This window comes from Polypterus senegalus, chromosome 4 (assembly GCF_016835505.1).
Source record: "Polypterus senegalus isolate Bchr_013 chromosome 4, ASM1683550v1, whole genome shotgun sequence".
In the NCBI taxonomy this organism is placed as follows: domain Eukaryota; kingdom Metazoa; phylum Chordata; class Cladistia; order Polypteriformes; family Polypteridae; genus Polypterus; species Polypterus senegalus.
This window is the reverse complement of record NC_053157.1, coordinates 136,790,989-136,809,123: the sequence shown is the minus strand read 5'-3', so window position 1 is coordinate 136,809,123 and position 18,135 is coordinate 136,790,989. Positions and strand designations below refer to the sequence as shown.

Genomic DNA, 18,135 nt, shown 5'->3' with positions numbered 1-18,135 from the left:
GGTTGTTTAATCTGAGGTGCAGTTGATGAGTTATTACCACAGGGTACTTTTTTAAAATGAGAACAATACAGTTTTAGTCAACAGACCTAATATAATAAACACTATATATTGTAAAAAGAAATCCTTGGTCCATTTTATGCCAGTCTGAAAAAATCATAAAGTTCTAGTATAATTTTCTTTACTTACCAGTGACCTTGAAGTTTGTGTTCCTTGTAATTATTAAAATACAAGTGTACAAAATAACTGGGTCAGATATTAAACTGATTGAAAATGACAATAAAATGCAGAGTGCTAGTTCAACATACAAATCGGATATATAAGAATAAGAAAATCCGAGTTTTACTCAAAATGTCATGTAACCCTGTGATTAAAACCCAATTCCAGGTCGTTTTATATAATATCTATATAGTACATAAGCAGGTGATGGGTGTAACAAAACAAGACGCAGAAGATATGGAAAAAGATGTTCTGCTATGCCAAACCCTAGTGGGAGCAGCCAAAACATCAAGAAAATTGTGTGTAAAACACTGATATCATGTGTAATTGTTTTCTCTTAAACAAAAGCACATAAAATATTTTTTATTTTACCTTTATAATTTGTGGAATAGGGACAGGTTAACTACCATGCTTCAATATAAAGAACCTGTAATTAAAAAAAAACTACCTTCTGATTTTTACTGGGTGCTCTTCTACAACTATGACCATGCAAATGCTTTTTATAGAATTGCACATGTCTGTCTTAGTGGGATTATTTATATGGCTTGTGTTAAATCTCTTCAGTATTGATGTAGCTTTGGACATTCCAGGTGTTAAAATATATTTTTTACTAAAGGTTTCATGTTAAACAAAACAAACACACACCACCTACTATAATACTAAACCATTTTACAACAAAGCTCCACCTGCTGGATAAGAAGGATGCTTACCAGAATTTGAGCGATTCTGGAAATTTCACTTTCAAATTAATTATTCTCGGTTGTATGACTCATTGGAGCCCTCTCCTGGTAGCTTTTAAATAATGAATTTACTGTATATAAATTGCAGAAAACCAAAAAATGTACTAATACTTTATGGAAATCAAAAGCATTCACTCAAAGTATTTGTTTGTCAATGCTAAATACACATTTCTTTTAAAAAGGAACAATGAAATCGGCAATTAACTTTTACAATGAATAGTCATTGCATGATCTTGCCTAATTTAATTTTACTCTTAAAGGCATGTTGCTTACTACTATTTTGTCCCATATAAGCCATGTACCACTTAAAAAAATCCAAATTGATAATTTCCTTTCTAAATCTTGTAAACATATACATACATGGCAAATGGCAAATTACTTCCAACATACATAATATTCACTACACATCTCTCATTTTTTAGTTTATTATGAACTGAATATCCTAGAATAACAGTATTGTCATGAGCAAAGTATTCCAAAAGGAACCTACCCTCCACTATGTAACAAGTTTAAGTATGTTATGCAAAAAATACTTTAAAAAGTTTCCCTTACCGCTGTAACTCTCTGACTGTTTCCACATTATGCGCATAAACATCTAATCCTGACAAAGCAACTTTCTCAACAGATGTCTTGTCACCTCTGAAATCTGGAGTTAGGCACTCAACTAGGATTTTTGAATTTCTGTAGAATGAAAGAAAATACAATAAAGTTAATCCTCTCAAAAAAGGTGCAAGCAACTTTGAACTGGGTCCATAAAGAAGAAAACAAAGATTTTTTAATAAATATAACAAATCACTCATGATTACAATGCATTACATTATGCACAAGTGTACAGTACTGTTCATACTCCTTAGATAAATATCACTCAAGTTTTAGAATTAATGGCTAACAAGGAGTTAATCTTGGAACACACCATGCATAAGAATGGTACGTGTGGTATGAGTCCTTTAAAATCACCCTGTATTTATCTGCATGGATATTTGGACAATGATATGCATAGTGCATTATTTTTGCTTGCCTATTTAAAATGGAGGCTCTGACTCTTGAAAAATGCTACTTTACCATTTTAAATGTATAATATGCACCACAAAATTTAGGGAAGGATGATATGGTGAAGTGACTGCACAAGCTGAAAGGTCAATTTAATTGAAGATACATAAAGATAAAAGAATAGTACAGGGTGACACAGAAAAACGGGAACTTTTGAAAAACCCAATAAAAATCGAAGAAATCCACCAAAAAAGTTTTATTGACAGCAATTGAACCACTACAACTTGCCTTTTAAGAGACAGTAATCCAAATTATCAATGTCTGAAAATTACGTCCTGTAGATGGCATCCTCCTGTACGTATACATTCTTCCAATCTGCTGTTGAGGTTCCCCATTGATTGCTGCAACATCTCAGGTAGGATACCACTAATTTCGTCTTGAATTCTTTGTTTCAGTTCATTCAGTGTCGTTGGCCGAGTCATGTAGACCTGACTCTTAAGGTAGCCCCACAAGAAAAAATTACAAATGGACAAATCCGGTGATCTTGAGGGTCAGGGAATGTCACCGAATCTTGAGATGACACTGTTACCGAACAATCCTCGCACAGCTGCCATGGATTGCCTTGCAATTGATTACTAAATTACTAAATGGCAAGATTGTTTACAGCTGAAGGTCCCAGTTCTGCAGTGCTGCCAACTGTACATGGCTGCCACTACGCATTTTGAAAGTTCCTATTTTTCTGTGTCACCCTGTATAAACACTGTCTACTATTATTCATTTTGTGGTGATGTTGTTTTATACACTTCTGGTGATAGATGTTGTTAATATTTACATATGATACCTACTAAATAATTGTCTAGGTGAAATGTCTTTTCTGTACTTTGTCCTTAATTTGTATCAGAAAGGTATAATGATGCTTGTACTATATGAAAGCTATCACATGGTACTGTGAAAATGACTGATACAGTTTGGCAGTCTTGAAATTACCACAACATAAACTACAGGAAGCCTACAGTGTTTTCTATACAAGGAATATCATGGCACACACTTTTAAAGTTTTTTAAAGCATATTTTACAGAATAAAGTTATAAAATAAAAGACTGAACAGCCTAAGACAAATTATGGCTGGAACATAAACTGCAGAGTGAGTTGGACTGGTAGAGTATGTGTGTTTGTGGTGCTTAGAATGAGCACAAAATATATTTTTGACACCACATCAACTAAGGAAAGGTGACAGAGTTAAAAAAAAAAATCTGCATTATCACAAGGACTGCACTATTTACTTATTAACCATTTAAAAACACTAAAAGGAGCTGTTAAGGTGAGATGTAATGCGTGTAATTGAAAGTATCCATTAGAATATTTAATCAATGGAAAATATATATGAATGTGTGTGTAAATGTAGGTCTTTAAAAAGCAAATATATCTAGATAGCTCACAATAAGGATGTTTTTCTGCAAAAGACTATGATGCCATCCACAATTTAAAATATACTAGAACTTTTGCCACATTAACTTAAAAAAATTCATATATCGCTCAAATATTTTATAATACAAAAAAGTTTTACTGATTCATATTTCCTTTGGAGAAAAAAAGTCTCTAAATGCCAGATTTGGTGTTTGAGTATCTGTGTCTTATGTAAAAGGAATAAGTGGATTGTTAGTTTCATTGACTCAAACCATGGCATTCAAACACCCAGGTGAAGGAAATCTTGAACATTGCTATTTAAATAAAACTGCCTTACCTTTCCTTTAAATAAGAAACTGTTTTTGCAATGTGTTCTGCACCTCCATCAGCAATATCTGATTAAAATCAAAATGTATTACTTATTATTCATATCCTTTTTACATGTAGCCGCTACTAATGATACATATTACCTGAGGTTCAGATTTTACCAACAGAAAACTAACATTTTATAATATGCAGTCATTTAAGTTACAGCCTCACACACACATAAAACAGGTAACATACTGTATAGCCTCTTGACATATCAGCAGTTACTTTTTCCCAACAGCTAACGTCACCCGAGCCCTCACAAACTATAACTCTGTAGAAAAATAACTGGGCGCCCTTCATTAAAATTAAACACCATTTATTTTTTCTTGGCAAGTGACTGATCCATCATGCATTAATAATATAGTTACATGTTTTACATTATTTTTTTTTCTTTTTTAGGGCAAAGCTGGTATATTTCACATTTTTTTTTTGCAAAGGAGGAGAGCCTTTTAAATCATACGCAGTTTGATTTACAATTATCTATACTTTCTAGTTTTTTAATTTTAATTCTGTACTAAATTTTTGTATTAGTTATTATATTCATCTGTTCCATATCATTATGCTAAAAGCTGTGAATGTATATAGAACTAGATAAATTTATTTTAATAAGTGGTTGTGTCAATATTAAACATGCAAGTTGTGATTGTACTATACTTTTTTCAGCATTATATTTTAAATTTGAGCAATAACAGTTACTATTGTTATATAGATATCCTAGTTTTTTTTTGTTTAAACTCAAAAGTCAATAAATATGCTATACACTAAACTGTAGTATAAAATAAATATTTCTTAATAATAACACAAAAAGATAAGTCAAATTATTGACAAGAAAGGATTACATTCAAGATTAATGTTCTTGTCATGTGTACACAATACAGCAAGATTCTCACTTGCACAATTCCTAAAGACTCGTAACATATCCGTAATATCAGCAGCAGACAATGAATACAACACCATACTATATATTAAATACAAACATCAGACAACACATACAGAACGCAAGAACGTACATTAGGTATGCTCAGGCAGTAGTCTGTACAAGTGACCACTGAGTAACCTTATGACTCAAGGAGAAAAACTGTCCTCAAATCTAGAGGGGCAAGTGCTAATGGTTTTTTACCATTTGCCAAACATAGGGAGAGAAAAGTGATCATGTGGGATGGCTGAGGTCTGCTTTCCTTTAAAAAGAAGTATAATTCTGAACAAAGGGAGCTGTACTATTTTCAGCTGATTTTACTACCCTCTGTAGTGAATTTTGGTCCTAAGTTGAACAGTTGCCATACAATGCCAATGATGAGAGGTTCCAGTGTGCACTTCTAGAGGTTTAACTAAGCAACTCGCATATATACATACAGAGATCACGAACATATTTCTTTTTCAACCAATCTGAATACAGTAGTATTTTGTACTAGTGATTTTACATTTAATTTGAAAAAAAAACTGCATTAATGAATGTGAATAAAATATAAACAGTACAAATAAAACTACAAAGAGTCTCGAAGAAATTTTATGGAAATAACTTAAACTCATTTATAAAATGAAGACAAAACATTTTCTCTGGAATGTAGTAAAATATATTGAAACAAAGCAAATTTTATGTACCAAAGTTAAATTTTTTTTACCACCACCTCACTGTGTGACGCTCATACATTATCTGCTTGTGCTTCAATAGCAAAAAAAGGTTAAAAATTACATAAGAGTCAACAAAATATAGAATAATATTAATATGTAACTTTTCATTGGTATGAATTATTATTGAAAGCTTCCCAAGCTCTCTCTAAAACAACTTTTAAAGTTTGGTTGCAAAAAACTGACTACAGCTACATTCATAAGTTTAAAAAATATATTATGACAAAAGTTGAATGAAACTTTCTGGGGTGTAAAGGGCGTCTGTATCCGATAGTCCCTGCATACTGCAATTATATTCATTAAACAATTAATTATTCTGGACACTGCGGTGAACTGGTGCCCTGCCTGGGGTTTGTTTCCTGCCTTGCGCCCAGTGTTTGCTGGGATTGACCCTGTAGTCAGGTTGGATAATTAATGAATGTATGGATTATTCTGGACATATTCCTACAGAGTGTTAACCTGCAGTGTTTTCAACCTTATGTGATTTAATCTCCTAAATCTGAAATATTTTGCATATTTAGTTAACAGTGAAAAAAAAAAAATCAGACACAGCTTAAGCTTTGAAGTAACTGAACAAAATTCTTGGAAGTCATCTAGTAATACAACGTTTAAGCAGCACATATCATATGTTGCTTTTAAAGTCTAACCTGAACTTTAACATAAGAAGTGTTGTAAACATCCCAAAGTATTAAAGTTACTGGTTTCTAACTACAAGTACAATTTTCTAAGTAAATACTGCAACATACACTATTATGGTTTTAATTTTTATCCTTTGAATTTTTACAGGTACATACCATCTCGGTCTACTGAAGTCAGCACCACATAGTCCAGACCCCACTCAGCAATTGCTTTGGCTGTGTTGAGTGGCTCATCTGGGTCCAAAGGAGGAGGTTGTCTAGATGTTTTAACAGAGCAGAACCTACAGCCTCTTGTACAAGTGTCACCCATTAGCTATGGAATAAATATTTAGAATTTATGAAAAAATCAACAAATTACCATTTCACATATTACTACAGAAAAAATAAGGTGCTGAATCCACAAATATATATTGTACAGTAAAATGTTGAACAGTAACAGTGCTACTTAAAAATAATCACTTTAGGTATCTGTGCTTCTGCAGAATGTTTTGTCGTTTTCCATTCATTAAAATGCAAAGTGTTTCATTCCACTTCTCCACTCCCCCCAATAACTTTTTAATCAGGTCTGAAATCAAGTTGTACTTTCTGGTATACTGAATAGATTACATTAAAACCAATTAAACTTTGCTAAATGATAATTTTGGTATTTTTCATGTTAAAATTATTTCACCACAATCATGACAACTATTAATCATTAATTTATTTTAAATACAGTGATCCCTCGCTATATCACGCTTCGACTTTCGCGGCTTCAGTCTATCGAGATTTTTTTCTCATACACGCTTACGTCACTAAGCATGCGCTTTCTGAGAACTTTTATCTAAGCCCTACGATGGCTCCTAAACGCTGCTTTTTCTAAGCCTTCTGACAATAAAACTAAGCGCCGGAGGAAGATGCTTACTATCCAGGAGAAGGTGAAACTCTTGGATATGATTAAAGATGGCAATACCCTACAAAAGCCCCCTCACGCATATGAAAAGACAGCGCCAGCAACTGCCTATCAAGATGTTCTTCAGCCGCGCACCCAGACACCCACTGCCTACTCCTAGTACTCCTTCAGCGGAAGAAGACAACAACGCACCTGCTGAAGATAATGCACCAACCTCTGAAGACTCTCCTACTGAGGTCGTGCCTTCATAGGTTAGTGGTTGTGTGTAAGAACTGTGTGTGTTTGTGTGCAATTAAATGTACAGTACAATAATCTACTATATAAAAGCGTTCGGGATTGTCCTTCCATCCCGTGAGTGCAAAGCGTAGCGGTATTCCGCTTATTACAGACTTGAGGTACGAAGCGACGTGATGTGAGCAGAGTTCTGGTGCTCCCATCGTTCCCTTGCAAAATTTTGTGCGCGATGCGCTGGAAAAATAGACAAAATTATGTCTCTGGAAATAATTAATGTTGATGGAGTACAAATGCCTCACCGCATAGTAAATATCAGGGGAGATGGTGCTTGCTTATTCTCATCTATAGCTTATTTAGTGCATGAAACTCCGTCTTTAGCGGTACAGATTTGGGCTGACATTGTACGACTTTAGACAGGCACTTGAGGGGATAAAAAAAAAACTTAGGTTTTCGGAAGATGTTATGAATGGGCACTTTGATGTTCTCATTCCCTACACTTACATGCCTGATGTACACATGGAGCGCACAAAAATTGAGGATAAAAGTCGGTCGCTTTAAAAGGCGAGTGCGCCTAGTAATATGATATTTTTAACGTCTAATATGTCTTATTTTCCCTTATTTTGTCTAATATATTGGGTAATACGAGTGTAATGGTGACTAAAGGGTGTTATTTCATGTCTAGAGGGCTCTAATAATGTTAAAAAACGTATTTAGAAGGTCGTAAACAGGTTTTCTATACTCCTAACTGCAAAAATATTCGATTTATAAATAAAGAATCCTACTTCGAGAAAATTCATTTATCACGGTAGAGTCTGGAACGGATTAACCGTGATACACGAGGGTTCACTGTATTTAATTATTGGTCATGACAATAACTAGAGTTATCTATTTGACACATGAAATTGTGTTCTAAAATGAAGCTTATTTTATACATTTTAAAAAATATCTAGCCTGCTCTAACATTTTGTTAATTGGTGGTACTGGAGTCCCAATGTGAACAAAAAATAATTTAAACTTATCGAATACATCCATTTTTCAAAATAAAAATTTCACCAAGTATTGATCTGCATCTTGACATTGTACCTATGTTATAAAACAGTGGATTCATGACACATTAAGAAGAAAACATTCAAAAAGCAAAACATGTTTGTGAGATTCAGCCATTTTAAAAGAAGGCAACTTCAGTTCATTGCTTGTCTTCCTCTGCAGCAACCTTTCAGGACATAGATTCATCTCAGAAAGTCAACACCAAGCATCGCTGTTGACAAAACTGAATGTGGATGTCCAGATGTGAATTGCCGTCTTTGTTCTGTAGACAACTAAATAATAATCCCTGAAAAAGTCACACTTACGATTGTCCACATTCCTTCTTTATACTGAAGCTTAATGTATTATTTTGCAAAGATATTGCCTGTTGCTGCCAGTACAACAATGCACACATGTACTTCAGTGCTCTGGTAAGAGAAAGATTGAGCACCCATGTAATAAGAACTGAACAGACATAGGCATACACTTAGTTTTAATCAGGTTGTAGTTTAGTAAGTTTAGTACAGATGTTTTAACATAAACATAATGGTAATGCAATACTAACATTCATCCTCCACAGTGCCAGTTTCTGTATGTCCTCTCCATGTATTTACAGATTGATTGGTATCACTGAGTTTAATCACTCAAAAACATTGTCCTCAGTTTTTTTCATTACCACATCCTCAAGAAGTGTAACTCATCATGTGTTAAATATTTGATAACTGGATTGTGGAGCATAAACTCTTTCATTGTGGTTGGGCTCTTTTGCACTCTAGCTTTTTCATTTTAGGAGTTTATTTTTTTTATTACACAAATGCATACAATCTCCCATAAAATGCAGCTGTGCAGGTGACTTGGTTCTTTCAAAAATCTAAGGCTTTTACTAAAATATAATGCATTGTAATCAGCTCAGTTCACATTATTTTTATTTGTATATTGTACACTGAAACTCGCATACAAGCTGTTTACGAACGATGTTGTCACTTGACGTGAATTTCACCCTGTAGAGAGTTTGGGAGCATGACACCACATGACGACCCACCTGGATTGGGACCCGAGTGCAGTGGGTGACACCTCAGCACCACACTGGAACAGTGTGAGATTTTGTACGGTGGCTGGAGTTCCAATCGTGCCACCAACTACCATCACTCCGTAGGATATGTAAAATAACAACATATAATGTAATAGGTGAATATTAGGTGCCATTTAGGAAAAATAATCATATGACTTAAGGGTGTATTTGTCAGTTGTTGCAAGCAATGGCAAAACATAACCAACGAAGAAACAGAATTGTAGACGCAAAAGTAGAATAGTAAGCAGAATATAGCTTGGTGATGGGGGTTGATAACATATCTTTACCTTGAGAAAATAATACCAGAAATCTGTAATAAAATGTAATATTTCCAATTTACTTTTGTCCTCACATGCATGTCCTAGAAATGCTGAAGGCATGCTTTGTTAAATCGAAACCTTTGCTACATCAAAGGGGCATATTCAGTAAATTTGAAGGCTTTTTTACAAATTTGAACACTAGTAACCATTAGCTCCATTGTAAACAGTGGGCTAGTAATTTTTTTTTTAATTATTAAAACTAGCTTCATTTTAGAAAGCAATTTCATATGATAAATTAAAATACACCATGATTTTCAAAAAAAAGTTTGACTTGAAAAGTACCGTTATCCAAAAATAAAATAAAATAAAGAGCTAGACTTTCACAAAAACATGCTTTAAAAAGGAAGCTTGAGGCAAGATATTATGGTTAGCTGCAGATGTTTTAAAAATAATAAGAGTCATACCATGATAGTTGCTGTTGCTGTGGCATACTCCCCTCCTCCCCAGCACTCTCCAATGTTTGGACATCGTGCTTCTTCACATACCTGCATGCATAAGAAAGACTGATCTAAGGTTAAGAAATTCTCACCTTACCTCTGGCAGGAACCGATTTAAATCAGAAACTAAAATCTCCAAGGCTTTCCCAAAATCAGTACACATGTGAAATAATCTCTCCACTTAGCTTTCATTTAAAACTGACATATATTATAAAAGGGACACTCCATGCAGACACACTTAATATAAACTGTGGAAAGGCTTCATCATTCATGAGTTCATAAAATATTAGTGATCACTTAGAAGGTATAAGAATTCACAACCTGATTTTTGTTTTTCTAATAAGATGTATATTTTCATTAAATGGTGCAATTTTAGGCCCTTGATCTACTAGGAACATAATAAACTGGCACAAAAAGTAGCAAGAGGATAATATCTTAATAATAATTAGGGTTAATTCTGAAATGTTTAACAAATATTATTACTAATCATGTGCCATAAAAATTGATACATGCTCTATTTTTTCCTTATTTAAGAAAGTAAAAGAAAACAAGCTATAGCAGTCTAAATACAGTATCTCCTGTTAACATTGCAGTATCAGTGGAATTAGAATAGCTACTGCAAATTGTCAAGCTCAGTGAATATGCATTGAATGTGAAACAATAGTTTCTGAGTCAAATCTCAATAACAGTTCAATTATTAGAATATGACCGTCATTTTTAAATTTCACCCCTTCTTGACCCAGGGTACAAAACATTTTTTTCATAGAAAGAAATTTAAATGATTCAAGATCAATAATTAAAAGTTGCATTTTGTCATTTAAAAGAGTTTAAGCAGATGCAAGTATTTATATCCCTTCTGACAGAACCCCTGAAGATAATGTATAGTAAATTTAAAATAGGTTTCTGAAAACGTCCTACTACACTTACAACTTTTACTGCATAGTAATTTACCTTTATCTTTGTTTGATTCTACTTACTAAATTATGATTCCTAATTAGTTTCACTTTTATTAATCTATTATATATTTGTTGTGAATAAGATATATAACAGTGCATTGTGTTAAACTCATTGTAAAGTAGATGTTTATGAACAATATTCACAAAGAGATAAATTCTGAGGGACTGTATGGTGTTTATCGATTCCTGTTTATAAACCACTTTGTTGATAATCTCTGAAAAGTATAATAATCTTACATAGAAAATAACAGAATAAGCTTGGAAAAAATATGTTTCATTAAAAGTAAAAAGTGGCTTTTAATCAGTAAACTTGTTCCACCCAAAACTGTACTTCAAGAACTAAGTATGAGAATTCTGGCCTATGCACCCTTTCATGTAAACAGCACCTCTAAACCTGTAAAGATTTATCACATATCACTGCAAACAGTACCTTTTCTTTAGAGTCTAAAAATTTGTCATTAGTGTAGTACAGTTGCAAGCCTACCACTAGATCACCAAAGAAAATAAAAATTGAACGATCAGTTATGAATTAGCTTGTCAATATTTCACAATTTTCAAAAATTCGAATTTTAGCACTTATTATGATTAATTACCTTCTACAGGAATTTTGGCCTCCCTAGTATCACATGCATGTTAAGAAGGCAGGCAAAACTTCAAAGACAAGGCATTCAGATGGTAAGACAAACACACCACCTAGTAGCATGAATATAGTTTGTGCTTTATCCACATAGCCATAAATTGTTTTAAATGCCTTGCTGATATTCTCTGACCTTATCTTTTCAACATGCTGTCCATGAAGGGGAATTCATACTTTACACAAGATACAAGATATGAAACATATCATAAGTGTGTAACTTTATACTGGATATGATGTGGAAGAGCACACATGGTGCTTCAGAATTTCCAACAGAAGCACCTTCAGATAAAGTCCACCTTGCAGTGCTGTCATAACATTGGGGAAAAGATCCAGATGTAATGGCTAACATGTTATTTCCTAACTAATGCTGTACGGTACAGCTTTCAGGAAAGGAATATTTTAGAATGGAAATAGTCAGAACTGCTTGAGAATTTAGAGAGGTGGTGGGCGCTAATTCATTCATGTTAGCTTGGATGAAATGAATTCTGCACCATTAACATTTTGTCACACAAAAAAGTGTAACATTATAATCTCTCTGTTATAAAAAAAATCCTAGGAGAGAAAGACTACGTAGACGAGACGTAATCTTCACATGAAGATCACGGAAGACACTTAAAAGACCTGTGAGACTAAAGAGATTGGCCACGGAGTGTCTCGCAGGAACCTTAAATATGAGACTTTGTTGCAAGAGATTGACCCAGGACCGTCTCGCGGGATGTAGAACATGATATTCTTGCAAGACACACCTTACTTACAACTAATATCAAATAAGACCACGGGCAGCAAAACACTCAGTCGTGTCAAGGCTTTGAGCACACACAGATCCAGGGCTCTCAGTGCATATGAAGCGTATAAGGACAATACGTTATAGATAAACCGTCGACGACCAAACGAAGAAGAAAGAGCAGTGTGGAGAAAAGAGACTCAAAAGTGTTGGAGAGAAAAAAATGCAAAAAAGAATAATCTAGGTGCAAATTCAGAAAATAAGGAAAGTAATAATCAGCCAGGAACAAGTGGAATTGAAAAAAAGCACGTCCAATCGGACTCAGAATTAAAAGACAAAGTAGAACTTCATAACCACATTCAAAAACGTTGGTGCTATACACATGCAGAGCAGGTTAGAGATTATGAAAGTAGTGGAATTCAAAAGGCTCAAAAAAAAACAATGGTGTGATACACGTGCAGAGAAAGGGAAAGAATATGAAAGCAGTAAAATTCGAAACAATTTTAGTGTCCCAGCCAGGTTGAAGCCTTTTTTTTTTTTTTGAGTGATTGTTAGGTTCAATTGAGGGAGAGCAGAGTACAGCACAGAAGACTGATAGCAGGGTATTGATTGATAAGGGGGTTGGAGAGGGTGCTAGAAGGTTGTGTTTGGGGTTACGAAGTCAGCGTTCTTTTTCTTGATTGTTTTAAAAACTTTTGTGAGACTTTACTATGTATGTCAGGTTTTTTTTTTTTTTTTACTTCTTCTCTTTTCGAGCCAGACGCGGAGGTTGCATCATGGACCAGGTGTAATTGAAAAAATAGCACGACAAAGTGAGGTCAGAAATAAAAGACAAAGAGTAGAAAACAAAGTAAAACGTCATAAACAGGTTAAAAAGCAAGTGGACCAAACACATGCAGAACAGGTTAGAGATAATGAAAACTGGAATTCAAAAGACTCAAAAAACGTAGGCGCGAAACACATGCAGAGCAAGATAAAGAATATGAAAGCAGAAAAAAACGTCAGTTTCAGAAAAAGAAAATAAACATTGAATTAGCACAAACAAAGAGAAATTATTACTCTGAGAAATAACGAAAAGGCGAATAGAGATCGAATATATGGACATACTGTAGATGATATGTCTGAAGTATGTAAATATTGTAAGGCTTTGAAGTTTTAAGTCAGTGAATTGCAAAAATGGAGTTTACCTCACTTGCATTTATTGGTTACTTTGCAAAAAAAATATTAACCGCTGATGATGTAGATCATTTTGTCTGTGCTGAAATTCCAAACAGAGAAACCTATCCTGAATTATTGTACAAAGTCATTAAACACATGTCTCATGGACCTCATTTAAAAGATTCAGTATGTTGGGACTCGAAAGATTCCAAATATTGTTTTTAAAGAAGTTCTGAAATAAAAGTGAAACTAATAAAAATTGCCAAAATTCAAATAAAAAAAAAAAATCTTAAAAATTTGTATCTGGAAAACCAAACACAGGGGTTGGCGAGTGAAGTGAGCAGGGCCCCCTAGTCTTTAAAAACAACAAGCTAACAACTCTGGTTATAGTACAAGAACAAGATATTAAAGCAACTACTGTATATTAAAGCAAGATACAGTACATCACTATTATCCATTATTATGCCAACAAAGGCTCCAATATAGGGTCCAGATACTCCATTTGATTAAGTGGCTTTGAAAATGAGATGAGACAAATATAACTATAAATAATTTTGTAATATTGTCTTAAAAAGCTACATATGTACATCAGTTCTCATTTAACTTTTAGAACAATTTCTATACCACAATAACACAAAGTAGAGGAGTAATTTCCACCTACTGTATGCAAATTTAAATTTCTTAATGTATTCTTCAGCTTATTGTAATTCTTTCCAATGGGAATTTCAGTCTTCAACCAGGGTGGTAATCTCAGCCTGTAATAGAAATCAAATAGTATTTTATCGTTTATATCCACAAAATGTCATTTTTCTGGCTGCTCTGAAATAAAAACTAATTGCATAGTTAAATTATAAGATATACAAACATTAAAAAGTCTGAACTGGTCAATTATATATGGCTCCATTTAGATGTTCTGTATACAGTACTAGGAAAATGATGGGTACATGTCACAATCATAAACTCGGAGAGGAATGCTATTAGGACAGGTATTTAGTATGTACAAATCTCACTTTGTATAGTCAACATTGGAAAGAACAGAGACAAACTGAAATAAGTACAGAACAAAAAAATAAGTACTGTTTTAGAGGAAATTCATAGATATTCTTTATTAAGTATACAGTAAATTGTAATTTTAAATTTGCTAAATTTAAGTAAGTACAGTACAGGCCAAAAGTTTGGACACACCTCCTCATTCAATGTGTTTTCTTTATTTTCATGACCATTTACATTGGTAGATTCTCACTGAAGGCATCAAAACTATGAATGAACATATGTGGAGTTATGTACTTAACAAAAAAAGGTGAAATAACTGAAAACATGTTTTATATTCTAGTTTCTTTAAAATAGCCACCCTTTGCTCTGACTACTGCTTTGCACACTCTTGGCATTCTCTCGATGAGCTTCAACAGGTAGTCACCTGAAATGGTTTTCACTTCACAGGTGTGCCTTATCAGGGTTATTTAGTGGAATGTCTTGCTTTATCAATGGGGTTGGGACCAGCAGTTGTGTTGTGCAAAAGTCAGGTTAGTTGGACGATCATTTAATTTTCAACAGGACAATGACCCCAAACACACCTCCAGGCTGTGTAAGGGCTATTTGACCAAGAAGGAGAGTGATGGAGTGCTGTAAATGGTCATGAAAATAAAGAAAACACATTGAATGAGGAGGTGTGTCCAAACTTTTGGCCTGTACTGTACATAAAATGTTTTCATCCAATTGCATATTTATTTTCACAATATATACATGTTCTTTGGTAGCCATATGTGCTCATGTGGGAGGTCTGCAGGGCCCAATTTAATATTTTGTGCAGCAAGATGCAATTTTTTTTATTTGAGAGTTTGAGAGAGTGACTAACATTTATTTTGTGTGGCAGAGGTTATAATAATAATAACAATAATAATAATAATAAAAAGAAGAAGAAGAATACAGAAACTTTAGGTACAAAACCTTATGGGAGCTGAATGATACCTTTAGCATACAGGTGGGACTGTGGAAAAAAGTTCAGTATATAGATATAGACACTGGACAGAAGTGAGGTTTGTAATATCAGGAATTGAGAGCAAATGTGAAAAGTGACCTAAAAGCATGTCATGTTTAATTCACTGTGAGTCACCCTAAGGGTAATAACTTTTAAATACAGTGACTGGAAAGAAACTAAAACCATGACAGAATCAATAGGGTATGTACTTCATGTATAACTTTCTAATGGTAGTTTTTGCTTAAAATAAATTTAAACTGCACACATGAAGCTTGTGTCAGGCTTTTTTTTCTTTTGAGAAGTTTTATTTGGTACCTGATTGCTTCCTGCCTTAATTAGGTGCTTCACAGATCTCACTTAGTTACTGCTTGATATACTGTAAAAGTGATTAATGAAAACTGAATATCCTGACTGGTTGTTAGGTTGTTCACAAAAACTACTGTGAATTGTTTATAACTTCTTTTTAAAATCCTATATTTTTTGAGTCTGACCTCTAATTAGTTCTCCCAATCAGTACTTGTTCAATGTTTATCCATACTTTTAAGTGAGTTCCTGCAGAAATACATTGTGACTGTATTCAGTTTCTGGTTATTCTGGTGAACAAAAATTAAAAAGAGTATTAACTGGTGTAATCTTTGCCAGAATAAAAGTAATAAATATGATATTGGTGCAAGCAATTTATTGTCCAGCTTATGTGTTTCTTTTCTTACCTATCTCCTTTCTGTCTCTTTAAGTTTCCTTTGTATTCTGCCCACTTGCTTCTGTCTTGGAGGTCTCCAGAAACGAAATCTTCAAGATCTGGGCCATGAACAAGTGCTTGCTTCTTATCTGACACTGAACTTGAAGTCCTACATGACTGGGTAATACAGCCCTAAAATAAAACAGAATACCATACCAGAAATTGACTATTTTACTATATTAATTATACGCCATCAGTACCCTACAAAGTAAATAAAAGAAACTATAAAGTTAATCTATTTAAGCAATAGAATATTCTTACTCGACTTTCTCGTTGGGCCAAAATGCCATTTGTGACACATCAAGTTATACTAGACAAATCAATTCATCCGTCTGAATCGTAACTTAGTATAGAATTTACCGCATATGTCAATTTCTATGCAGAACGTGTACCGTTCAATAAATAAAGTGGATCGTGGGTTATTTAATATATTCTGAAAAAGTATGCTATTGCGCAATGACTAAATCGCACGCACCAACACATATGCACTGGTGACTTAACTGAAAGATGTTGAGGGCAGCTTCTCGAATGTGAGCAGTTACCAGCGTTGTTCGATGCCAGGCGGTGATGAAGGTCAACTCCCGAACGCTCGTCTCATTATTGATGCAGAGAATGCATTCCATTATTTTTAACGTTGTCTGTTGACACTAATATACATTAAACAAGTGCTACAGGCATAAGCGGCATCATACTTATGTCCGTTATAAACATAACTAAATTAGCGTTCTAACTTTTGTAAGACGCCAGCTGATCAAACACTTGAGACTCATTAACAAATCTCTAAACGTTCCAAAATAATTCTAAAGCAGTTAATGTGCACAAACGTATAATGACGATTATTAGCAACAAAAGTACTTAAATATCTAAGGACTCGTGAAATTGTCGGTTCAACGCATTATGTGCAATGACACTTCCAACAGCACATTTACAGAATTTCAGCCGAGTTATATTCGTCATGTCACTGGTCCTCATGGTATTAATGCAAAATATGTAATAATGTATATAATGTAAATATACAAAACAATGACAGCAACATACGGAGAAATTTAAAGAATCCCCTGTCTTCAGCCACAAGCCGATACTGTCAAAACGTCGCACTTTGAGCAGGGCCATTTCTACAGTTCCAACTTTCCTTGCCCCCTGTCGCCGGCGTTTCTGCTCCGTGTTTTCGAGCATCGATTAGCCGTGATTGGTAAGTGATGCCTTCAGACTGGACACATCGATGGGACACAGACAAGACTAGTCGAGAGAAAAGTAGGGAGCAGCGGGTATCCATGTCTTCATTTCCTAACGTAGTGCGAATCAGTTATGAATTCAACAGTTTACAATACATTGTTAACAGTTAATGTACTTATTCATGAAATATATCCACCATGAAATTAATGAGCATTGACTTTAGAAAAAGCCTCACATCCCTGACTGGTTCCTGCTTTGGATCTGGTGCTACTGGGATTGGCTTCTGCCACTGCAAACTTGTACTGGCATATGAATATCAGAACGTTGGAACAATCTAGAGGAGATCAAACCATTCAGACCAAGAAAGCTCGCTGGTCCTATCCATTTTATTCTTCCAAAATAACATCAAGTCTATTTTTGAAAGTCCCTAAAGTCCTATTGTCTACCAAACTACTTGGTAGTTTATTTCAAATGTCTGGTTCCCTATGCAAAGAAAAACTTCCTAATGTTTGTGTGGAATTTACCCTTAACAAGTTTCCAACTGTGTCCCAGTGTTCTTGTTGAACTCATTTTAAAATAACAATCTCTATCCACTGTAAATATCCCTTCATAATTTTAAACACTTCAAATATGTATTCTCTTAATCTTCTTTTACTTATGCTGAAAAGTCTCAGCTCTTTTAATTCTTCCTCATAACTCATCCACTGTAGCCTTGGAATCAGCCTAGTCGCTTTTCTCTGGACATTTTCTAGTGCTGTTATGTCCTTTTTGTAGCCTGAAGACCAAAACTGCACACAGTA

At 34.2% G+C, this 18,135-nt stretch overlaps 1 protein-coding gene across 1 annotated transcript in view; it reads right to left on the bottom strand.

The window, feature by feature from the left end:
* Window positions 1–17,350, bottom strand: part of lias (lipoic acid synthetase) — a 44,509-nt gene extending 27,159 nt beyond the window's left edge. The window contains exons 1-7 of the mRNA XM_039751312.1: window positions 17,198–17,350; window positions 16,131–16,291; window positions 14,104–14,197; window positions 9,935–10,015; window positions 6,146–6,302; window positions 3,691–3,748; window positions 1,509–1,637 (exon numbers count right to left, since the gene is read on the bottom strand). Coding sequence (XP_039607246.1) covers window positions 1,509–1,637; window positions 3,691–3,748; window positions 6,146–6,302; window positions 9,935–10,015; window positions 14,104–14,197; window positions 16,131–16,291; window positions 17,198–17,335 — 818 coding nt within the window. The 5' untranslated portion in view covers window positions 17,336–17,350. The remainder of the gene's footprint in view (window positions 1–1,508; window positions 1,638–3,690; window positions 3,749–6,145; window positions 6,303–9,934; window positions 10,016–14,103; window positions 14,198–16,130; window positions 16,292–17,197) is intronic.
* Between the last annotated feature and the right edge of the window lie 785 nt (window positions 17,351–18,135).